The sequence below is a fragment of the Myxine glutinosa genome, chromosome 4, assembly GCF_964187855.1.
Source record: "Myxine glutinosa chromosome 4, kmMyxGlut1.1, whole genome shotgun sequence".
NCBI lineage: Eukaryota > Metazoa > Chordata > Myxini > Myxiniformes > Myxinidae > Myxine > Myxine glutinosa.
In genome coordinates this window covers 135576379-135601775 of record NC_136264.1, presented here as the reverse complement: position 1 = coordinate 135601775, position 25397 = coordinate 135576379, and the positions used below count along the sequence as shown (strand labels likewise).

General features: G+C 45.3%; 2 protein-coding genes across 2 annotated transcripts in view; both read left to right on the top strand.

Annotated features, from left to right (window-relative positions):
- The window catches only part of LOC144891816 (uncharacterized), a 1036251-nt gene that overhangs the window by 574792 nt on the left and 436062 nt on the right, over window positions 1-25397 (top strand). The window lies entirely within an intron of this gene.
- The window catches only part of LOC137418143 (collagen alpha-1(III) chain), a 35727-nt gene continuing 15627 nt past the window's right edge, over window positions 5298-25397 (top strand). The window contains exons 1-3 of the mRNA XM_068104141.2: window positions 5298-5509; window positions 10116-11207; window positions 21153-21227. Of these exons, the coding sequence (XP_067960242.2) occupies window positions 5449-5509; window positions 10116-11207; window positions 21153-21227 (1228 nt within the window). The 5' untranslated portion in view covers window positions 5298-5448. The remainder of the gene's footprint in view (window positions 5510-10115; window positions 11208-21152; window positions 21228-25397) is intronic.

Sequence of the window (25397 nt, the reverse complement as noted above, 5' to 3'; positions counted from 1 at the left end):
AGAAATACATTTCATTCACAAAAACAATCTTTATAAAAACAGGATTTAACATTAAAAAAAAAAAAAAAAACTTATGATATGACTAATATTAGATTTCTTGACACATTTAAATTCATGGGTGATTCACTGAAGGAATTGGTTAAAAATATCAAAGAGTTTCCATGTCTTTCCGAATATTTTCCTGACAATGATTTACTTACAAAAAAGGGAATTTATCCCTATGATTATATGGATTCGTTTGAGAAGTTTAATGAGACAAAGCTTCCATCAAAAGAAAATTTCTACAACAAATTAAATGACAAACATTTAAAAGATAAAAATTATGCACATGCGCAAAACGTTTGGAAAAAATATAACATCAAGAATCTTGGTGAGTATCACGATTTGTATCTCAAAACTGATGTACTTTTATTGTCTGATGTATTTGAGGCTTTCAGAACAATCTGTCATTCTGAATATGGATTGGATCCTGCTCACTATTACACTGCTCCTGGCCTTGCTTGGAGTGCGATGTTGAAAATGACAAAACAAGATTTGGATCTTATAACAGATGTTGACATGCTCTTGATGATTGAGAAGGCAAAGAGAGGTGGAATTTCACAAGTCTGTTCAAAGAGATATACAAAAGTAAATAACAAGTACATTCCAAATTATGATCCATCGGTAGAGAGCTCCTACTTGATGTATTATGATGCGAATAGCTTGTATGGGTGGGCAATGTCTCAAGCACTTCCTTATGGTGGTTTGAAATGGGTGAAAGAGAAATATCATAAGAAAGTTCTACAAAATCTCTGTATATCAACACAAAAAGAATTAAACAAATCAGATGTTGGTTATTATTTTGAGGTTGATTTGAAATATCCAGAGGAACTCCATAACCTACACAAAGATCTCCCATTTGCTTGTGAAAAGGAAAGTCCAAAGAAGGAGTGGTTAAGTGATTATCAACAATCATTTAATGTAAAGGGTCCCTCAACAGAGAAACTTCTTACGACACTTTATGATAAGAAAAATTATGTTATCCATCAAAGAAATTTGAGACAATGTCTTTCAAAGGGTCTCCGTGTTGAAAAGATACATAGGATTCTCAAGTTTAATCAGAGTCATTGGTTGAAAAAGTACATTGACTACAACACCAAAATGAGAACAAATGCTACAAATAACTTTGAGAAAAACTTTTATAAGTTGATGATTAACTCTGTATTTGGAAAAACGATGGAGAATGTCAGAAAGAGGCAAAACATTCGTATATCAACATCATGGGAACAAGCATCAAAATTGATCAACAGACCAAGCTTCTCGAGAGTAGAAGGTTTTTACAGAAAACTTTTGTGCGGTACATTTGATGAAAGAAAGCGTTGAGATGGACAAACCTATTTACATTGGTACCTCAATACTTGATTTATCAAAGTCCTTGATGTATGATTACTTTTATAATAATCTAAAACCAAAGTATAAGGATAATGTGTCATTGTTGTATATGGATACAGATAGTTTTATTTTGAAAATTAATACTGATGATGTTTATTCAGACATGAAAAAGGATATTAATACTGTTGCGGATATGGGATTTGCATCCATCCATATCCGCTTGTAAATATTCCCCTATTTCCTCAATACTTCCCAACTCTCCCCAATCCCCCATTCCCTAGTCCCATTTTCTGTAAACAACACTCTGTAGACCCGACCTCCCCCTATTTCCCCCATTAAATGTCGCATCCAGGTCCACCGCATCTCATGTAAGACAACTATAGGACATCTTGCTAGTTATTCTTAGTCTATGTCAGTTAAGGATTCGTTTCCATTAATTCTGACCCTTCGTTGCACCAGAATGTGATTGTATGGCACCGTTAGGAAGTTTAGGACCTCCCAATACCTCCCCGCAGCTCTTCCTCACAGTTCTCTTCAACAACAACAACAACAACAACAACAACAACAACAACGAGCGCAGGGAGTGCGCGTCCTCAATCCGCCTTGGTTGGTAGGAGTGGTGGGAGGGCACCAGGCCTTCCCAACGAGCCGCCATCGGACATGTGCTCGACGGGGTTACCAAACAGGGGCTCCCTGTCGGCTCCTCGTTAAGGGCGGAGCCCGGTAACCCCCGCACCCAATGGAAGCGGCGGACCGGCCCCAGTTGGGGCGGAACCAACCAGCCGAGGGCGTGTCACTCCCCGTGGAGCATGCGCAGTAGAGAGAGAGGTGACGTCAGATGCGCGCCGAGCTGAGAGAAAGCAAGACGTCCCCTCCGAGCGCTGTGAGACCTCCCTGCATCTTTGGACTGTGTTTATCCTGTCCCCGAGCCAAGGTGCACCTTGTGCCATCGACCTACCTGTTCATCCCTGCCATCAATCCCTGTGTAAGTCTACCTTGTCCGTTTGTCCGTGGTCTGTCTGGGCTAAGATAAGACTGTATTTAAGTGCCCATCTCTTCTGTGTCTTTACCTCACTCTGCCTTGTAATCTACCCCCTTTTCTCCACCACTGTAATTATACCCTCCTCCGGAGGTCTTGAGAACTGTACTGCGTCGTTTCATCTTTCCCAGTCGTCGTGTCCTTTCTATCATTGATTTGGCATAGCGCGATTTGGCCAACGTCTGGGTGAATCGGGTGAGTCGGGAAGAAAGGGGGAACAACTGTTCGGCCGCGGTTACCTCCGCTCGGTAAATAACATCCAATCCGCGGTCCGTAATAACTGGTGTCAGGAGTGGGATTATGACACTTATGACACTAGTAATTATAGTGATAAAAGTTATTTGTTCTCAAAAGATAATAAAAAGGTGATTGGAAAGTTCAAGGATGAATTAGGAGGACGTGTTATGAGTGAATTTGTGGGATTGAGGTCCAAGGCTTATGCTTATAAATACATTGGAGAGATTGATAAGAAGTTAAAGGATAAGAAATTGAAGGGTATCAAAAAGAGTGTAATAAAACAAACTATAATTTTTAATAATTATTATACATGTTTAACAACAAAGAAAGGAGAGTTTAGAAAGATTTATGGAATAAGAAGTTATAGACATCTATATATATAAAGTAGAGTTGGCCTCTGTGTCTGTATCCTGATGTATCTATGATCTCTAAGATCTCGAGAACCCGTGGACGGATTTGCGAGCGGAAAGTACTGTTCGACTCGGGATGGTCCCAGGAATGTCACGGAGACATAAACATTTAAAAAATTTCGGGTTTTAAAATTAGCGTATTATTAGCACTAGCAGAAGAGAGAGGGATTCGAAGGGAGGGAGCGCAGCGCTTCTAGCGCTTCTGACTACAGCACACCTTAAAATTAAAAAAACTTCGGGTCTACAATCTCTAAGATCTCGAGAACCCGTGGACGGATTTGCGAGCGGAAAGTACTGTTCGACTCGGGATGGTCCCAGGAATGTCACGGAGACATAAACATTTATAATCACTTGCTAGCGAATAAATAATAACGCATAAATACCTTTCAGCAGCGCGTTTCTATATATATAAAGTAGAGTTGGCCTCTGTGTCTGTATCCTGATCTATCTATGATCTCTAAGATCTCGAGAACCCGTGGACGGATTTGCGAGCGGAAAGTACTGTTCGACTCGGGATGGTCCCAGGAATGTCACGGAGACATAAACATTTAAAAAATTTCGGGTTTTAAAATTAGCGTATTATTAGCACTAGCAGAAGAGAGAGGGATTCGAAGGGAGGGAGCGCAGCGCTTCTAGCGCTTCTGACTACAGCACACCTTAAAATTAAAAAAACTTCGGGTTTTAAAATTAGTGTGTTACGCGTAATTAGCGCTAGCAGAAGAGGGAGGGAATCTAAGGGAGGGAGCGCAGTGCTCCCTCCAGCGCTTCTGTTAGCGTAATTAGCGTATTTCGGAACGTTAATTTTTCAACTTCATTATTCGGAATCAGTACGTCCCAGAGAACCTTCGTAACGTTAATTTTTCAACTTCATCCGATTGACATGGGACCAACGGCATGTGACAAAGAGTGAAACATACAGGCTACATTTATTTGACGACAATGAGTTCCGACTTCCGACCTCGGTGGGATGACAGGCTGAGTCAACCCCCCTGGTGTGAAGGGGGAGGAGGAGGGGAGGGGGAAGAGAAGGGGAGGGGAACGAGGGGGAAGGGGATGGGAGGGGGGAGGGGGAGGGGGAAGGGGGAGGGGGAGGGGGAAGGGGGAGGGGAGGGGGGGGGAGGGGAAAGGGGGGGGAGGGGGAGGGGAGGGGCCCTTCTTCCCCTGGGCACCCCCGCACCCTTCCCTCCCCCCTTCCCCCCCCCCTCCCCCCCTTCCCCCCTCCCCCCCATTCCCCTCCCCTCCTCTTCCCCCCTCCCCTCCTCCTCCCCCGCTTCCCCATCCCCCCTCCCCCCCCGTTCCCCTCCCCTCCTCTTCCCCCTCCCCTCCTCCTCCCACTCCCGTGCAAAGCCGGGTACCTCTGCTAGTCAATTATATTCAGAAGAGATAAATAAAAAAGCATTGGGGGCTTTTGATGATAAGAGATTTATTTTAAAAAATGGAATTGATAGTCTCCCTTCTGGTCATAAGTATATAAGTGATAAGATATAAGTGATAAGATATAAGTGATAAGTTATATATATAATGGGTTAGGGATTTTAGGGGCTACCGCTGCCTTTTTCCCTATCAACCAAACTAAAGAGTGGAGGTTAAAAAGGTGTAGACACTCAGTTTAAATATATTAGATGTAGGATCGTTGATACTTGGTTCATAAGGCCAGAAGGATCAAAGGGGGTAGGGGTAAATATTCGTAGGACCATTGTTTCAGTGGTTTAATAAACAACAGGGTGGGAGGGAAAAAAAAGGTGTTATGGGGAAATGATAATATCCAAAAAAATAAAATGAAAATTAACATGTAAGACAATGAGGATTTGAGGGTGGAGTAATAGAGGTGTTTGATCTGAGGGAAATTAACATGTAAGTCAATGGGGTCCAGGATCAACATTTATATACTACTGTGGGCGGGGCATACAGAGAGAAAGGTTGGAGTGGGCGGGGCGGACAGAGAGAAAGGTGGGAGTGGGCGGGGCGGACAGAGAGAAAGGTGGGAATTGGCGGGGCGGCGAGATAGAAAGGTGGGAGTGGGTGGGGCATACAGAGAGAAAGGTTGGAGTGGGTGGGGCGGACAGAGAGAAAGGTGGGAGTGGTGCCGGCGCAAAGTATTTTGTGTGGGTTTGTCTGCTGTGGCTTCAAAATGACTTTTCTGTGAAGCTCCTTCTTATTCTTTTTTTCTTCTCACTCCTCCCACATCCTCTCTCTATCCCCCAGACCCTTATATAAAAAGATCCTGCACCCAAAGCCCCGCTTCTGTCCTGAGAAGACACCATCACCTCATTAGTCGAGAGCTTATCTCATTCGCTCGAGTCCCGTGTTCGTCCCAGGTGTCCTCACGAATCCACACTGACACCTGCCATCGTGCTTGGACTCGAACCTACTTTTGGTCCTTGTCCAGCCATGTTTTCCACTGCCGTTAGTCTCCTGTGCCTCGCCCTCATGCCTCCTTCGAGTGCGCTCAGTGAGTAGTTTGTTGAGTCTTGACGTTGTGTGACATTATATAATCTGGAGTTTGTGGAACTGATCCAGTGTTGGGCAGGAAAAGTCTCGTTTTCTTCACTTTTCATTGGATTTGCTTAATGAACTCCAACTTGTCATTTTAAACAAATTATTGCATTGCTTCGTCAATCGTCATGATATACATGATTCTACTGCACGTGCTGGGTTGGGACACGCTTGGTAGGTGCACCATGCGCTGGGGAGGTGCACCATGCGCTGGGTAGGTGGACCATGTGCTGGGTAGGTGCACCATGCGCTGGGTAGGTGCACCATGCGCTGGGTAGGTGCACCATGCGCTGGGTAGGTGTACCATGTGCTGGGTAGGTGTACCATGCACTGGGTAGGTGCACCATGCGCTGGGTAGGTGCACCATGCGCTGGGTAGGTGGATTATGCGCTGGGTAGGTGCATCATGTGTTGGGTAGGCGCATCATGCGCTGGGTAGGTGGATCATGCGCTGGGTTGGTGCATCATGTGGTGGGTAAGTGCATGTGCGCTGAGTCGGTGCATGTATTGGGTAAGTGCATGTGCTGGATAGTTGCATCATGTGCTGGGTAGGTGCACCATGCGCTGGGTAGGTGTACCATGTGCTGGGTTAGTGTGCGCTGGGTTGTTGTGTGCTGGGTTGGTGCATGTGCTGGCTTGGTGCGTGCGCTGTATTGGGCGTGCATTGCGTTGATACATGTGCTGGGTTCCTACATGCTGGGTTGGTACATGCTGGGTTGGTGCATGCGCTGGGTTGGTGCATGTGCTGGGTTGGTGTGCACTGGGTTGGTGCATCTGCTGGGTTAGTGCATGTGCTGGGTTAGTGCATGTGCTGGGTTGGTGTGCGCTGGGTTGGTGCATGCGCTGGATTGGTGCATGTGCTGGGTTGGTGTGCGCTGGGTTGGTACATGCTGGGTTGGTGTGCGCTGGGTTGGTACATGCTGGGTTGGTGCATGCGGTGGGTTGGTGCATGTGCTGGGTTGGTGTGCACTGGGTTGGTGCATGCGCTGGGTTGGTGCATGTGCTGGGTTGGTGTGCGCTGGGTTGGTGCATGCGCTGGGTTGGTGCATGTGCTGGGTTGGTGTGCGCTGGGTTGGTACATGCTGGGTTGGTGCATGCGGTGGGTTGGTGCATGTGCTGGGTTGGTGTGCACTGGGTTGGTGCATGCGCTGGGTTGGTGCATGCGCTGGGTTGGTGCATGCGCTGGGTTGATGCATGTGCTGGGTTGGTGCATGCGCTGGGTTGGTGCATGTGCTGGGTTGGTGCATGCGCTGGGTTGATGCATGTGCTGGGTTGGTGCATGCGCTGGGTTGGTGCATGCGCTGGGTTGGTACGTGCTGGGTTGGTGTGCACTGGGTCGGTGCATGCGCTGGGTTGGTGCATGTGCTGGGTTGGTGTGCGCTGGGTTGGTACATGCTGGGTTGGTGCATGCGGTGGGTTGGTGCATGTGCTGGATTGGTGTGCACTGGGTTGGTGCATGCGCTGGGTTGGTGCATGTGCTGGGTTGGTGTGCACTGGGTTGGTGCATGTGCTGGGTTGTGGCATGCACTGGGTTGGTGCATGCGCTGGGTTGATGCATGTGCTGTGTTGGTGCATGCGCTGGGTTGGTGCATGCGCTGGGTTGGTGCAAGTGCTGGGTTGATGCATGTGCTGTGTTGGTGCATGCGCTGGGTTGGTGCATGCGCTGGGTTGGTGCAAGTGCTGGGTTGGTGCAAGTGCTGGGTTGGTGTGCACTGGGTCGGTGCATGCGCTGGGTTGGCGCATGTGCTGGGTTGGTGTGCGCTGGATTGGTGCATGCGCTGGGTTGGTGCATGTGCTGGGTTGGTGCATGTGCTGGGTTGGTGTGCGCTGGGTTGGTACATGCTGGGTTGGTGCATGCGGTGGGTTGGTGCATGTGCTGGATTGGTGTGCACTGGGTTGGTGCATGCGCTGGGTTGGTGCATGTGCTGGGTTGGTGTGCACTGGGTTGGTGCATGTGCTGGGTTGTGGCATGCACTGGGTTGGTGCATGCGCTGGGTTGATGCATGTGCTGTGTTGGTGCATGCGCTGGGTTGGTGCATGTGCTGGGTTGGTGCATGCGCTGGGTTGATGCATGTGCTGGGTTGGTGCATGCGCTGGGTTGGTGCATGCGCTGGGTTGGTACGTGCTGGGTTGGTGTGCACTGGGTCGGTGCATGCGCTGGGTTGGTGCATGTGCTGGGTTGGTGTGCGCTGGGTTGGTACATGCTGGGTCGGTGCATGCGCTGGGTTGGTGCATGTGCTGGGTTGGTGTGCGCTGGGTTGGTACATGCTGGGTTGGTGCATGCGGTGGGTTGGTGCATGTGCTGGATTGGTGTGCACTGGGTTGGTGCATGTGGTGGGTTGGTGCATGTGCTGGGTTGGTGTGCACTGGGTTGGTGCATGTGCTGGGTTGTGGCATGCACTGGGTTGGTGCATGCGCTGGGTTGATGCATGTGCTGTGTTGGTGCATGCGCTGGGTTGGTGCCTGCGCTGGGTTGGTGCAAGTGCTGGGTTGGTGTGCACTGGGTCGGTGCATGCGCTGGGTTGGTGCATGTGCTGGGTTGGTGTGCGCTGGATTGGTGCATGCGCTGGGTTGGTGCATGTGCTGGGTTGGTGTGCTGGGTTGGTACATGCTGGGTGTGCGCTGGGTTGGTGCATGCGCTGGGTTGGTGCATGTGCTGGGTTGGTGCATGTGCTGGGTTGGTGTGTGCTGGGTTGGTGCATGCGCTGGGTTGGTGCATGTGCAGGGTTGTGACGTGCAGGGTTGTGACGTGCAGGGTTGTGACGTGCAGGGTTGTGACGTGCTGTGTTGTGACGTGCTGGGTTGTGACGTGCTGGGTTGTGACGTGTTGGGCTGTGACGTGCAGGGTTGTGACGTGCAGGGTTGTGACGTGCAGCGTTGTGACGTGCTGGGTTGTGACGTGCTGGGCTGTGACGCGCTGGGTTGTCATGTGCTGGGTTGTCATGTGCTGGGTTGTGACGCGCTGGGTTGTGACGTGCAGGGTTGTGACGTGCTGGGTTGTGACGTGCTGGGTTGTGACGTGCTGGGTTGTGACGCGCTGGGTTGTGTCACATCATGAGCATCAGCACAGGCTTCAACATGAGCATGCGCATCAGCACAGGGATGGGCATGTGCATGCGCATGGATGTTTTGAACATGGACATCATAAGCATGGGCATCATTCGGAGCATAATCATTCATCATGAGCATGGACATTTTGAACATGGACAATGGACATCATTAAGTTGGGCATTGCATGGGCATCATCATGAGCATCGGCATCGGTAGCATTGAGATGTGCATGGGCATGTATGTGCTGTATGCATGGGCATCTTGAGGATGGGCATCATGAGCTTGAGCTTCATCATGAGAATCAGTATTAGTCAGGTTCACTATGTCAATAAATTATATTTCGTTCAAAATCATGGTACATTAGCAAACCTATACATTTTTGGAAAGGTTATAGCATAAGGAAACTAAAAATCAATGTTTACATTTGGAGAGATACCTGTATGGCGGCCATTTTGGATTTTCAAAATGGCCACTGTAAAATACATATTTTGTTCTATTTCTGCCTCTAATTACCCTAAAAACTTTAAAATATATACGAAACCTATATTTTCAGGGACAAGGAATCCAATGAAAGTATCAAATTAGTGCTATGGGGAATGGTACGACACGAATCAAAGGTTTTGAATTGCAAAATACTGTCTTTATATTCGCGATAAGTTGCATAATCAAATACATGTTATCATTTTGTACAGGCAGTTAATAACATCAAAATGTGTCACAATAATTCATATCACCAAACATACACAGGCAGTCAGCAAAATCATATATACACATGCAGTCAGTATAACTTCACATCTACACAGGCAGTCAATGACAAAATATACACAGGCAGTCAATGGCATCAAACATACACGATTACAGAATATGCCATTTAGAGTTCGTCATCACTGTCCTGTGTGTCGTATCCGACAATATAGTCCGCATCGTTTTCACAGTCCGTTCCACACAAGCAAAGGTCGGTCAAATTGATTGGCAAATCGAATTGGTCGAATGGTCGATCGAATCGAATTCGATGAATCGAATCGAATCGATCGAATTGGTCAAATGGTCGAATGGTCGATCGAAGCGATTGGTCGAATGGTCGAATGGTCGAATTGGTCGAATGGAATTGGTCGAATGGTCGAATTGGTCGAATGGAATTGGTCGGAATTGGCAAATGTAAACATTGATTTTCAGATTTTCCATGTAATAACGTTTCCAAAAATGTATAGGTTTGCTAATCTACCATGATTTTGAACGAAAAAACATAGTGAACCTGACTATATGGGTACGAGCATGGGTGTGGGCACCATTTGAATTGGCGAAGCAAACAGCTGACATCTTTGTGTTGTCAGTGAAAGCACCGATTGAAATTGTACAAGGTATCTCTTAAAAAGTGGTGCAAAAAGGTTGCAGGAATCACTTTTATACATTCATTGGCTATCTTTAACTTGTGAATTTTGTACATTAATTACAAAATACTGTACTTGTTCAAATGACTTATTTGTGGTGATATTGCATTTTATGTTACAGATGGTCGAGATTCTTCTTCAGCGCTGGGACAATCATATGAGAAGTCCATGAATAAACCAGGTTTAGATCCAGGGATAGCCACCAAATCAGATGATCAATCGGTTTTACGAGCTTCTTATGGTGGAGGGACCTATGTCTTGGGGGCTGAAGGGCCTGGGGCTAATGCTGGGAGAGATGTTAGGCCCAAAAACTGGCAATACCCCAGCAATAGGGCTGGAACTGGGGCAGAAGGGTTTGCTGGGCCATACGAGCCCAAACCTTCTCGCGGATCAGCCAGTTACGGCCATAAACCTAATAAGCATAAGGGCAGAGTACCCAATGGTGAGGCCTACATGAGACCCGAGTTTGGGAATATCAAGGCCCGGACATCACCATACTCAGCCGATATTAGACATGCACCTCAGTGGGGTTATCCAGTTGGGAGTTATGGACATAAGGATGGCCGCAAGTCTTCACGAGGTGCAGCATTAGGAGATCAATCAGGCTATCGGAATGGTTGGCCTAAAATCACATCAGGGCCGCACCAACCATTACATGCTGAGGCTCAGGCTGGGTCCTATGGGCTAAAAGCAGGAATCAAGTCTGGGCCTCGGCCAGCATACCAGGCTGTAGCCTATTCTCAGCAGGCAGCACTTGGGCCAAGCTTGGGAATGAATGGCCAGTTGGCATACCCAAGAGGTTGGCCTCGCATCAAGTCACAGCCAAGGCCGGTTTATCAAGCTGAGGCGCACGCAGGGGATTATGGACATAAAGCAGGCCTTAGACCCAACGCTCCAAGGGGTTTCTCAGCTTTTGCTGGTGCAGGTACACCCCGAGGTCAAAAAGCTGGATCACATCTGGCCTATCCTGCTGCACCTTTTCCTCAAAAGGCTAGGCCAGGATTCGCCTATCCAAACTGGCCAGCTGGGGGTATCGGGTCTAATGTAAGTCCAGGTCGACAAGGAATGGGTCACCATGGCAATGGTGCTTGGGGCTGGCGAGGGCCCAGCGCAATGCATCCACCAAAGCCAAAGCGCTATTGGTCAGTTAGATTGCCAAAAGTGGAGGATGGAACAAGCTACGGCGGTGCTGCAGATCGAGGAACTGATGCAGGTAGGATGACAGACAAACCCTAAACCTCTCCTTTAGCTATTTCACCTACATTCAGGTTGTGCTATATGCAAAGAGCGCACACTGGTCATACCAATAATAAATCAAAGGGGTGTTCTTTGCATGTTGTATGCCATGATAAAACCACTCTAGGGTTGAAATGTTGAACTTTCTGGGCCTTGCACTCTTTTCTTGACCAAAAAAATCGAGTCGGTTATAATCTTGCATCTTCTGCTCTGATGTTCTCACAATTTTGATAATTAATACGAAGAATGGATTTATTTTTGAACATATTTACCCTGCGGTCGAGAAGTGAAAAGCGTGGTTAAGCATTCAGATACGTACGTGTGCCGTAAGTGTCTGCATTTTAAAAATACATTTTCTCGGCAACAGTTAGTCCGATTGACATGAAATTTTCACCATAGGAGGGCCTCCTCCTGTATAATATTTTAGTGAATATTATGACATCATATGTCACTTGGTACAGGTGCCATCTTGGAAAAATCGAAAAAAGGTTGCACCTCTATATCTCCGAAACAGCTCCATGGAAAAAAAACTGAAACATGGCTCATTGTCAAGTACTCCGCTTGGGGAATAAGATATGTTAATGATGATATCATCAGCACCTTAATTATGACGTCATAATTCGAGAAGTACAACGCTTGATTCGATCAGTATGAATTTTTTTCTCTGCAATTCTTGGTCCGATTGACACAATTTTCACCATAGGAGGGCCTCCTCCTGCAGAATATTTCAATGATTATTATGACGTCATAGGTCACGTGGTACAGGCGCCATCTTGGAAAAACTTCACACTATATCTCTGAAACCACTCCATGGAAAAAATTGAGACCTGGCTCATTGTTACCCACTCCCCATGGGGAATAAGATATGTTAATGATGATGTCATCGCTACCTTCGTTATGACGTCATAATTCGACAAATATAACTTATCCATCCGATCATAATTTAAAAATTTTCAGCAACTGTTCGTCTGGACACAAAATTTTCACCATAGAAGCGCCTCCTCCTTTAGAATATTTTAATGATAATCATGACGTCATAGGTCATGTGTTACAGGCGCCATCTTGGAAAAATCAAAAAACGTTGCACCTCTATATCTCCAAAACCGCTGTATGGAAATTTTTTAAACGTGGCTCATTGTAAATAACTCCATATGCGGAATAGGTGTTGTTAACGATGACGTCATTGGTGCCATAATTATGGCGTCATAATTCGACAGGGACAACGCTTAGTCTGATCAGTTTGAAATTTATTGAGCATGATCTCTGCAACAATTATTTAGAGAATAAAAAATAATGATGTCATCGCTCACGTGGTCTGGCAGCCATATTGGATCAAAAAAAAGAAACGTTCAAAAAGAGAAGAGTTGGCTCACACCAAGTTGACTGCGCAGGGTAAGTATTCCATGAATACCATCTGGTTGAATATATTTTGTCTATTTTTAATTCACGATATCATACTAAAAATGCAATTTTGTGTCTGTCTGTCTGTCTGTCTGTCTGTCTGTCTGTCTGACCGCGATACATTTGGTCGTTACTTATCAAATCTCAACCAAACTTTCCAGAAGAACAAGCGTTACGCCTAGGTCCCCCGTCGGGGAAGTGATGTGAGTTGACAAAGTGGAAGACGCAGAAAACATGCTATGATATGATATTTCACTCACAAGGTTCAGACATACATGGAGGCGGCCATCTTGGATTTTGACGTGGCGACCCAATTTTCAATAGCGTTCTTCCTTATGCCTAGATACACCCACACACCAGATTAGAAGTTGGTACTTCGCTTATTTTTCAAGATATTCCGCTCACAAGGTTCAGACATACATGGCGGTGGCCATCTTGGATTTTGACGTGGCGACCCAATTTTCCATAGCCTTTTTCCTTATGCGTAGATACACCCACACACCAGAATAGAAGTTAGTAGTTCGTTTATTTTTCAAGATATTTCGCTCACAAGGTTCAGACATATATATGGTGGCGGCCATCTTGATTTTTGACGGGGCGACCCAATTTTCAATAGGGTTCTTCCTTATGCCTAGATACACCCACACACCAAATTAGAAGTTGGTACTTCGCTTATTTTTCAACATATTTCGTTCACAGTGTTCAGACATATATATGGTGGCGGCCATCTTGGATTTTGACGGGGCGACCCAATTTTCAATAGGGTTCTTCCTTATGCCTAGATACACTCACACACCAGATTAGAAGTTGGTACTTCGCTTATTTTTCAACATATTTCGTTCACAGTGTTCAGACATATATATGGTGGCGGCCATCTTGGATTTTGACGTGGCGACCCAATTTTCAATAGCGTTCTTCCTTATGCTTAGATACACCCACACACCAGATTAGAAGTTGGTACTTCGCTTATTTTTCAAGATATTTCGCTCACAAGGTTCAGACATATATATGGTGGCGGCCATCTTGTATTTTGACGTGGGTTTCACCCACACACCAAATTGGAATGCGGTCCTTCGCTTACGCATGCACGCACGCATGCACGCATGCACGGACGGACACACGGATGGAGGGGAAAACCATAGTCCCCCTTTCGCTCCGCGGTGCGACGGGGGACAACTAAGGGTCACATGACGGAGATTGTAATAATAATAAATAATAATGCATTTATTTTATATAGCGCTTTTCAGGAAGCCCAAAGACGCTTTGACAGAGTGCAAAACATAACGCATAGCAAAACATAAAGACAATTGCAAAAAAAGAAGAATCAATAGGGAAATATTCAAAGCACAAAGGAGGGAGAAGGAGAGGAGATAGTCAGGGGTTAGATGCTGTGGGTTAAATGTTGAATGCAGTGTTGAACAGGTGGGTCTTGAGTGATGTTTTGAATGTGGTGAGTGAGGAGGAGTCTCTGATGGTGTGAGGTAGCGAGTTCCAGAGGGTGGGAGCAGCGATGGAGAAGGCCCTGTCCCCCCAGGATCTAAATTTGGTCCGGATGGGGGGGGTCAGGAGGTTGGTACCAGCAGAGCGGAGGTTGCGGGTGGGAGTGTGTCTGGAGAGGAGGTCAGCCAGGTAGGATGGGGCCAGGTTATGGAGGGCTTTGTAGGTCAAGAGGAGGATTTTGTTGCGACTTAAATTGTAGCGACTTAATTTGCCCCCCTTCCCAAGGGGGTTTTCCCGCTTTGGACGAATCCTGTGTTAAGGTGTATAAATACCTTATCGTGGGTTTTCGTGGGGGCACTCCTAAGTTATTAGTAAAAATTATTATAACCACAAACTACAGTGTTCAGTCAATTCTGTCCAACCTATGATTACATTTTAAGGCGTCGCTACTAGGGTTATGGTGTTCATCTGCCATCAGCAAGGCGACAGGATGGTCGGGTGCTGGACGCCGGGATGATGTGCATGTCTGTATAGGCCTAGCCAGCTAGCCTAGTGCTAGACGTAACACCGTAATGACGTAGTATGAATATCGTGAGACAACCATCCATGATGAAGTCGTAGAAATTCAAAATCAACAATGAAATGGTTAAATAGGATATAAACACATTTCCTAAGGCCTTTAATGGCAAAAGTATGTTCAAACTTTGATATCTGTCTATATATGTATATGATAAGAGAGATGTTTGTCTGTATGTGTGGCGCCATTTCTCTCAGAAATGGCCAAACGAATCTTCGTCAAACTTTCAGAGGTTCATCAGTGAATACCGAGGATTGTTTTAGGAAAGAAATAAATAGTAATAAAATGAGATTAGTAAATTTTGGGAAAAAAAGTTGGATTTTTCTTTAATTATTATAACTAGCAACGGTACCCAGGGCGGGGCTTCAATTGGGAGGCCCAAACGAAAAGGCAAAATATCAGAAATTGAAGGCTTTTTTATTTTAAACGATTTATATAAACATCTGTTAATCATATCACACGCAAGTCATCAACATCTAAACAGTATTTGTGGAATTTCAATAAAAGCCACATCACTGTTCATATCGGTAAATATTATTCCATCGTGTTTGGAAAAACTGTGTTACGTGCTCCTCCCCAAACCCCGGTCACGGTGTACCTCCGAGCCCCGAGAGGAGTCACGGCAGAAAGATGTGTTATTCTGTATGTCAAAGATCAATGGTGAAACCACACCAATTGTTACCAACAAACAAGTATTGTATTAAGATCACACAAGAATAACAGTACAACAACAACAGTAATCAATTGTACAACCAATATATATTTCCTATGATGGTACCATCAGGTTCGTACAATATAACTCACTGTGCTCCAAGTGAGCGAAAAGAGGAATATTCCCCAATGTCTCTATTCCAGCATCAAGCCAAAGTCGATCTGCTCCAGTAATCGTCAGAACGATGTCTAATCGAGACCAGAATCCCGTTCGAATGACAGTCACAGTCCCGCTGCCAAAGCTGCGCAAAGGTGCCCTCAAGGCGACTGGGAAATCACCCCCTCGGGTGTGGACGTTCCACGGCTCCCACTCGGCGAACCGCAGATTTCCCACTCAAAAGTCACGTTGCACACACACACCAAATTAACGTCTGGATGCGGTGAGAATGGTTGAAGCGAAGTGAAAAACCTTGAGCGATGCGCAAAGCGCGCGAGGCAAAATGGCCGACGGCCCGTTCTCGAGGCGTAACGGCACTACGATGATTCTCCTCAGAACCAACCGCAAAACCTGACACGCAGGTTGATCTGTCACAGCGATAACAACTCTGTTGCAGGAATCCCTTTCCCGGGAAACCCAAAGTTCACTCGTTGCCCTCGCTCACCAATCGTTCGCCCCAGACCTCGAAGCAGCTAGGCTTCTTGTCCCACTCACTCGCTCCGCCTTCTCTTCCTTCCCCTTCTTCCTCTTCGTCGTCGTCCGGTTCCGGTTTCAATTAAAACATTAACTTTTTAACCTTTTGAAAATAGTAATCTCTATTTCCCCCAAACGACAACAATAATAGTACATGGAATCAAAAATGTTCACAGTGGATGAAAACCACAACAACGGAAGTGACGAATCCGTAACACTTCCCCCCCCTCAAGAAAGAAAGTTTGAACATAGTGAAAACTTTCTTTGCAGGCAAAAACTCTTTTAACAAACAAAAGTAAAACTCACACCCAAATTATCAATTCACGTGAGCAACAATAATTAATATTCCCCAAAATAAAGCAACAAAACTTCCAAACAACCTACAGAAATTTCCAAAGTTAGTTCACTCTGGACAAAGCATCAGCAACGACATTGTCCCTGCCCTTTACATGCTCAATTTCCAAGTTGAACTCCTGCAACGCCAAACTCCATCTCATCAACCTCTGATTTTTATTTTTCATTTTTTGAATGAAGGTTAAGGGGTTGTGATCAAAAATCCAAAGCTAAGCAAATCTCTAGCACTTTTAGAAGGAGGCCGAGCTGAGAGCCAGGTTTCATGGTGGTTGGGTGGTGAGGCCTGGAAGTATTCACTGCATGGACGCATGTAGGAACGTGGAGTTCACAGGCTAATCTGTGTAGGAATCTTGGCTAGGCTGCTCCTGAGCACTCAGTGCTTCCAACTCTTCTCTTGATCATAAGAATCATAATCACGGTTGTAGCGTCGGGTACTGTAGTCACGTGAGTAGCGGTCCCCATCTCGGGTACCACCATAATAGTCATCCCGTCGAGAGTTGCCAAAACTGCGCTGCTGCTGCTGGGAGCCTCCGTAGTAATCACGACTGCGGCCACCACCTAAACTACTACTCCCACCCCGGGAGCCATAGCCACCCCTGAAACTACCTCCACGTTTTCCTCCTCTGTAGCCCCCTCGACGCCCATGGCCTGCCTTCTCTACTGTTATGGTCCAACCATCCAAATCCTTGCCATTCAAATCCTTTTCTGCATCTTTGGCATCCTTTGTGTTTTCAAACGTGAGAAACCCAAAGCCACTGGACTTTTGCGTCTCCCTGACTTTTATCAGCAGCACTTCCAAGAGTGGTCCATATTTGCCAAAGATAGAGTCCAGAACATCTTCACTTGTGTCAAAGTTCAGTCCACCTACAAAGAGCTTGCCAACATTGCCTCCATCCATGACTTGTGTGTGCTGACACTTAGTTTCAGGGTACTCGACAAGAAGTGCCTGTGCAAAGCGTGACGTCAGTACCTTCTCCTTCTCTTCAGAGCACTTCCTACCCATAGCACGAGTCGCGGCACAGGATGGAAAGATACCCGGAATCTTCTGCTCTAACTGTGCAGTGTTATTTTCCATACTAGGCTTTTCAACCAACATCGGATTACCAGAAACTTGACCACCGGCCAAATCATTCCCGATAACAAAAGAGATTCCCTTTACAGGAAGAGTGGCTTGTAAACCTACGGTGACCGGTCCTGGCACCAAATCAGATTTCAAATGGATGACATGAAGTGGAGCTTTAACATAGCCACCAACCCCCTGTAAAAGAACACTAACACCAGTTGCCGTCTTCTCTGACAATGGCAAAATGCCCTCAAGCATCAAAGATTGATGTGCTCCTGTGTCCCTCAATACCCTAACAGGTCTCTGGTTCGTTAAGTCTCCATCCAGTGACACAAACACCTCTGAAATAAAAGGTTTGTAACCCTCTTGAACAAGGTCGTTCTGTGATGCCGTAACTTTGGCATGGGAACCTTCACAAGGCACTGTCCTCCAAGGACGATTTCTTGCATTGGCCAATGCATTCGGAGTTGCACTAGCCTGGCTCCGCTCCTGATTTTTCCTTTTCAGGGCGTAACATTGGGACATCAAATGCCCAGGTTTTTTGCAAAAAGCGCAAGTAGGCCCTGAGGAGAAACTCGTGGTCTGCCTCGGGCCCCCCGGAAGATAAGTATGTCTTGGAACTGTAGTCTTCTGATCCCGAAAAGTCGCGGTATCAGATTTGTCCCCATAGTCATCTCTAGGCTGCCTCCATGAATATTTGTTCTCCGCCCCTGATTTACCATAACTCCCCTGGCTAACTCTAGGCGGGAAGTTAGGTTTGTGGAACCCCATCCTGTGTGTCAAGGCATAGTCATCTGCCACGGTTGCTGCCTCATACAACTCTGGTACTTTCTTTTCATCCAGATGTACTTTAATGTCCGCGTGGACACACTGTTTGAATTCCTCCACCAAGATCAATTGTCGCAACAGGTTGAAGTCTTTCCCAATCCCCTTCGAGTCACACCACCGATCAAACATGGTTTCCTTCATTCTGGCAAACTCCACATGGGTCTCACTCTCCCTCTTCCTGGCATTCCTGAATTTTTGCCGGTAAGCTTCAGGGACCAATTCATAGCCTTTGAGAATGGTTTTCTTCACTATCTCATAATCTGCGCATTGGTCAATCGGTAAAGCCGAATAGATATCTTGAGCTTTACCCACCAGAACACTTTGCACTAACATAGTCCAGGACCCCACAGGCCATTTTAGCATTTGAGCCACTTTCTCAAAGTGTAAAAAAAACTTGGCTACCTCCTTTTCATTGAAGGGTGGAACCAGCCTCACATGCCTACCAACATCCCAAGTGTTCTGACTAGTTGTCGAACTAGCCGGCATGGACACTACTTCTCTCCGTTCTCCCATTAATTCCAGCTCCTTGAGTTTAAGTTCCTTCTGATACTCCATGTCACGTTCCTTTAACTCCCTTTCGGCTCTCCTTTCCTCTGCTCTTTCCTCTGCTCTTCTTTCTTCTTCAGCTCTCCTTTCTTCTGCTCTTCTTTCCTCGAGTTCTTTTCCAGCTCTCCTTTCCTCTGCTTTTAACTTTTCCTGGCTCTGCAGTTGCATCTCCATTTTCCGGAGCTCCACATTTTCTTTTTCCTCGGGTACCAATCCAAGGCTACCTCTTTCCATGTTCCTTGTCCCACCAGAGATTCCACCACCAATGTCTGCATCTCTGCTTTCTTCATATTAACTCGGACCTCCAAGTTAAAATATTTGGCCAATATCAAGAGTTCCGATCTTTTTAACGCTGGGAACTGTGCCTCATTAGGGGACGCCGCAAACTTTTTTGCGTTAAACACCATGGTGACTATCAGTTAACACCTGTTAACCTTCACACAAAAAATTTCCATTTTTTTTGTTTTGGAAAAATTTGGGAATGTTAGAAAAATTCCAAATTTGGGAATTTTGGGAATGGCAGGGAATTCTATCCCGGATGAGGATGTTAGGGAATTCTATCCCAGCCGAGGATTTGGGAATTTTGTCAGCAAAGACGAGCCCCCAATTTCTGTTACGTGCTCCTCCCCAAACCCCGGTCACGGTGTACCTCCGAGCCCCGAGAGGAGTCACGGCAGAAAGATGTGTTATTCTGTATGTCAAAGATCATTGGTGAAACCACACCAATTGTTACCAACAAACAAGTATTGTATTAAGATCACACAAGAATAACAGTACAACAACAATAGTAATCAATTGTACAACCAATATATATTTCCTATGATGGTACCATCAGGTTCGTACAATATAACTCATTGTGCTCCAAGTGAGCGAAAAGAAGAACATTCCCCAATGTCTCTATTCCGGCATCAAGCCAAAGTCGATCCACTCCAGTAATCGTCAGAACAATGTCTAATCGAGACCAGAATCCCGTTCGGATGACAGTCACAGTCCCGCTGCCAAAGCTGCGCAAAGGTGCCCTCAAGGCGACTGGGAAATCACCCCCTCGGGTGTGGACGTTCCACGGCTCCCACTCGGCGAACCGCAGATTTCCCTCTCAAAAGTCACGTTGCACACACACACCAAATTAACGTCTGGATGCGGTGAGAATGGTTGAAGCGAAGTGAAAAACCTTGAGCGATGCGCAAAGCGTGCGAGGCAAAATGGCCGACGGCCCGTTCTCGAGGCGTAACGGCACTACGATGATTCGCCTCGGAATCAACCGCAAAACCTGACACGCAGGTTGATCTGTCACAGCGATAACAACTCTGTTGCAGGAATCCCTTTCCCGGGAAACCCAAAGTTCACTCGTGACCCTCGTTCGCCACTCGTTCGCTCCAGACCTCGAAGCAGCTAGGCTTCTTGTCCCACTCACTCGCTCCGCCTTCTCTTCCTCTTCCTTCCTCTTCGTCTTCGTCCGGTTCCGGTTTCATTTAAAACATTAACTTTTTTACCTTTTGAAAATAGTAATCTCTATTTCCCCCAAACGACAACAATAATAGTACATGGAATCAAAAATGTTTACAGTGGATGAAAACCACAACAACGGAAGTGACTAATCCATAACAACTGGAAAATTGGAAAATTGGAAAAAGGAAAAATTGGAAAAACAATATAGCCTATTTTACACCAGGCGGTCCCAGGATTACCCACCCAAAATTTCGTTGGGATCGGTTCAGCCGTTTTTGCGGTACCTGGGAACAGACGGACAGACAGACATTTGGTGAATTATAGTAAGATCACTGGATTCCACTAAAAATGCAATGTTCCGTTTGAATGCAAAAGCGGGCAGTGTGGGCACTGGGCATTTGAACTTCCACAGACTGAGTAAGATACACATCACACTCTGCAACGATAGTCTGATAGAGGTCAAGGACCTCTCCAATCACTTCGGCCATCTTCTAATCCAGAAGATCTTTCTGTTTGCCTTGCTCGACGTCTTCAGAGATAAGATGACAATTCAAAAGCAGCAGTCCCCATCTGAGCCAAATCTGCCAGAGCGGGAGAGCCAAAAAGGCCCAACGGAACATCACTGGAGTAGGCCTGTCTCCAAGATGAAAATGACAAAGAAGAAACTAATGCCGCCCCACTGTATGCTTGGCAGAACTCTCCGTCTGGAACCATTCCAAGCTGTTCATCCCTGATAGACATATTTTCAGATCACAAACCATTTATTTACATTTACTGACAATATTCAATGTACACAATCAATTCTGGGACAGAATACCCACATGATTGTTAACAATGAAGAGGGACTATGTGATTTCTCCAGGTTGTTGTAAAATTGTCATTTTGATTTTCTTTTTACAATGTTCACATCCTTTCTTCACAGGGCAGGGAAAGCGAAGAGAAAATGGCTCGAAATACGAGCACCGAGCACCACCCTACATGTACAACTTGGGACAAGGTAAGGCTTCGTCCTCTTCTTCTTGTTAAATTTTATGGAGCACCATCAGCAGAATGAACATGAGGGTGAGATCAAGGGGAGAGTGGAGGAGTACACATGGGGGCGAACAAGCTGAATGAAATGCAGGAAGAAGAGGAAGGGGGAAGGAGAAAGTGGGGATGAAACAGAAAAGGGACAAACCCACCGACAAGTAACAAATGAAAAGAGGTGAAGGAGAGAGGGATCAATCACAATAACCTGGAAAAAGGAGTGCTTGGGAATGGGGTAATTTGTGGTAGAATAGATCATGAGTATGGATGGGGGGTGACCTGAAGTAGTGATGAACAGCTGTTTTGAAGCCCTGGAGGGAAGAATGGGACTGAACACACTGAGGAAGCTGATTCCACAGTGATCACAGGACTTGATTAATCACAGGAGATCCCAATAATTTTGAGGGCTTTGCTTTTCTTGCCATCAAAAATGGCAAGGTGTGAGGCAGTGGAGGGGAGAGCAGTACTCCATCAAGCTGAGATTGAAGGCCTTCTAAGTTGTCAAAAGTCAGATTGGCCAAGGAAAGACCTTGCATGATAGAGGCTGGCTTTGGAGACCATCTTGGAAATATGGTCTGCCCAAGAAAGATCATGACTGATGATGAGGCCCAAAAGTTTGAGTGGCTGAACTTTTTCAATTGGTTTGTTTTGAAAGTAGATGTGAGGGTTTACCAGACATTCCTTTGTAGAGACGGTGAGTGTGTGGGATTTGTCGGGGTTGGAAGACATATTCCAAGTGTTGCACCAGCTCCTGATTATATCAAGGTCTGCAGAGAAGGAAGATACTGCTGTATGTATGAGTGAAGTGGATATGACACAACACATGGTGGAATTATCAGCAAAGAGAAAAGCAGGATTTTCCAGAGAATCAGGAAGATCATTGATGAAGATGAAGAACAGGACTGGGCCCAAGACGGAATGGAGTCATCGGTGTAGTGATGGGAGGGTGGACGGGGCCACCGCCCCAAGCGCAAATGTGGATGGGGCGCCAAATGACACCCCCCAAATAACGTTTTCATGTTCCATTTGGTTGTACTGTATATAAATTAAAATACAACGGACTCGTGAGATCACGAGACGTAACGTTCAGAACTACGTTTGTTTTACATTTTAAACACTGTGCTACATGTCAATATGCCATGTCCATGTTTACCAACTCTCTCCATCCGGTTTTAACATTTTTCGTAATTACTAATCACCGCACAATAAACAAGCATTCTGAGTATTGCGCTGCAATACATGTCCCCTACCAAAGTTCAAAGTGCCATAACTTTGTCAAAAATGATCGAATATGCAAATTTATGCACGGTTGATGCTGGTTTTCAAACTTGATCTGAGGTATGCTGAGACACGTGTGTTACGCCTCGCCTCGTTGATAAGCCCACAAGGTCGCTCCGTGGAGCAGCCTGCACGTATTGCACTGTGTGAATTATATAATTACTAACTCACGGTCTGAGGTACTAGCGATTCAAGAGATATCCATTTAAAAAAATATTTTCGTTTAATTAACGATATCTGCCAAACCCTGTGCCCTATCGTAAATTCCAAAAGGACATTTTAGTGCTGAACAGATCTGTGAAGTTTCCCCTCGATTGGATCAAAAATGAGGGAGGAGCTCGGTTTTAAAGGTTCATGCTTAAAAACGTCATAACTCTGAAACCATGTGATGCATGACGTCATGCTCGCTGACTTTTTTGTTCGTCATGGGTATGCGATTCTGCCTGCAAAGTTTGGCCTCGATCTGTTCAGCCGTTGCAGAGAAAAAGGGGTTTTCGTGTTTTCACGAAAAACAATATGGCGGCCGAACCATGTGACCTGTGACGTCATAATTACCATTAAAACATTCTACAGACCGAGTCCCTCCTATGGTGAAAATTTTATCTCAATCGGTCCTATTATTGCAGAGAAATTGGTTTTTAAAGGAAATTAAAACTTAAAATGGCACTGAGTTAAGGATCATCAGAATTATCAGAATTACCAAAGTTCAAAGTGCCATAACTTTGTTAAAAATGATCGAAACGTCGTGAAGTTCGAACTTGACCTGTAACTTATCATGAGGAAACCATGTACCAAGTTTGAAATCATTAGCATTAAGAGTTTAGAAAAAAAGTCCGGAAAACTGTTCTTTGCGTGACGGACTGACGGACGGACGGACTGACGGACTGACGGACTGACAGACTGACGGACTGACGGACGGAGAGACGGCGTGCAAACCTATAGTCCCCTCCGGTGTACACTGGTAGGGGACTAATAAATCAGTGTTAGTAGTTATGGGCCTGCCGGCTGCGTAAATCTCTTATCTATTTGTTTTGTGAATCTTCGAACAGACAAGGTTATGCGTTCCTAAATACGGAGATTGGAGATCGCTCATATGCTGAAGGGATGATTATGGATGCCATGAGCGCAAAGTTTGCAGATAAAGGCGAGGTGCCACACTGGATCAAATGTACGTGGTATGTCCAGAGAGATGGCCCTGATCTCATGTCTGAGATCAAGAGCTTTTGTCTACTGTTGGGCGAGTAGAAGCTGCAGGTTCAGGGTAGAATGACTGGGTCTGAAACCGAACTGTTGACCTGAGATCAGGCCATTGGAAAAAAGGAAGGATTTGATGTCGACTGCAATGACAGATTCCATTGCCTGGATTAATAGTAATAAAAGCAAGCTAATAGGCCTGTAGTTAGGGGATCCGTTTTTGCACCATGTTTGTGTATTGCAGTAGTCTGGAGGCATATCCCCAAAAGTGGCCTAGAAAAGGTGGTAGGGGTACACTCATGTTACAAGCTGGCAACAATGTTTTTCTGAAAGCCCAGACCTCTAGGAACCCAAAAGGTCTTGTTGCCAGCTTGGGAAATGGTTTGGACCAGATTTGTGGCCATTTTTCAAAATGGCCGCCTACATTTTAGGTGTTTTCTAATATTTGAGCTCTAGAACTTATATCTGGCTGTCTTAAAGGTCTCTAGGGTTATGACCTTATAACATATAGTCATACAACAATCCTCACCCAAATTGGGGTGCATGGCATATCTATAAGTGGTTTTATTGAAGCAAAAAGGCAACAATATGCCTGAAAAACGCCTTCATTTTGATTTTTCCAAATCACTAAATTGCATACTGTGAAGTTGTTCTTTGGTCAATTTCTTTCAAAATAGTTTTAAAATTTGCCCAGATCCCTCCTCTTCATTAGCAAATCTTCAGGAATATACCCAAGTTCTCAGAAAATATGTTTTATGCATGATCAGCTACCCCTACCCCCTAAATCACAAAACGTGCCAATTTTCAATATTTCCAGATTCCAACCAATATCATTGTTGTATGACTTTTTCTCATCATGATAGGTCCAAATTAACTTACTCTATGTGATTAGGTGTTAATAAAAATTGAATTTCACACTTTAGTGAAAATCCAAGATGGCTGCCAAATGGCCATAGAATATTTGGTGGCGCGAGACCATAAGACTGCAATTTCATTCAGAGGCACTTCTAAAATGTTCCATTTATACTAAATATATGAGGCACTACTATTCTATAGGTCACATGTATGTGAAAGAGTCTTGATGAGTTGAAGATGTATTATTTTAGAGGGGGACTTTATGTAAAATTTATGTTTTATAACATTTGAATTTCAGGAAAGTAGTGTGGATTTGGAAGTGCCTTGTTTGCGGAGTATATTAGTTCCAACATAGCTGACAAACAAGGCACTTACATAAATGAAGACATAGAAGATTGTAAAATATAAGCTATATTATTTAATGTAAAACAAAAATAAACATACATAACTTGTATACATAATGCAAACATTATTATGTTACACTGATCCAAACAATACAAACGTCAATGCAATGCTTGCACCTTTAAACTAAACAAATATTTGGCACTGAATTAACAAAGTCATACCCAACAAGCTAATCTGGCTATTCATACATAAGTGACAGAATGTGGGATACAGTCATATCATAGACTAGTAATACATTGGTGGAACAGAGCTGAAGCAAGACTAGTTACATTACGTCAAATACAGCCAGCATAGTAACAATATGACATTATGGAATATACTCAAGTTTCCATGCATGTCGTCTAATCACTATCAGAGTCATTGAGGGGGTTCCTGCATAAGTCTGCACATTTGCATGCCAATGTGCACC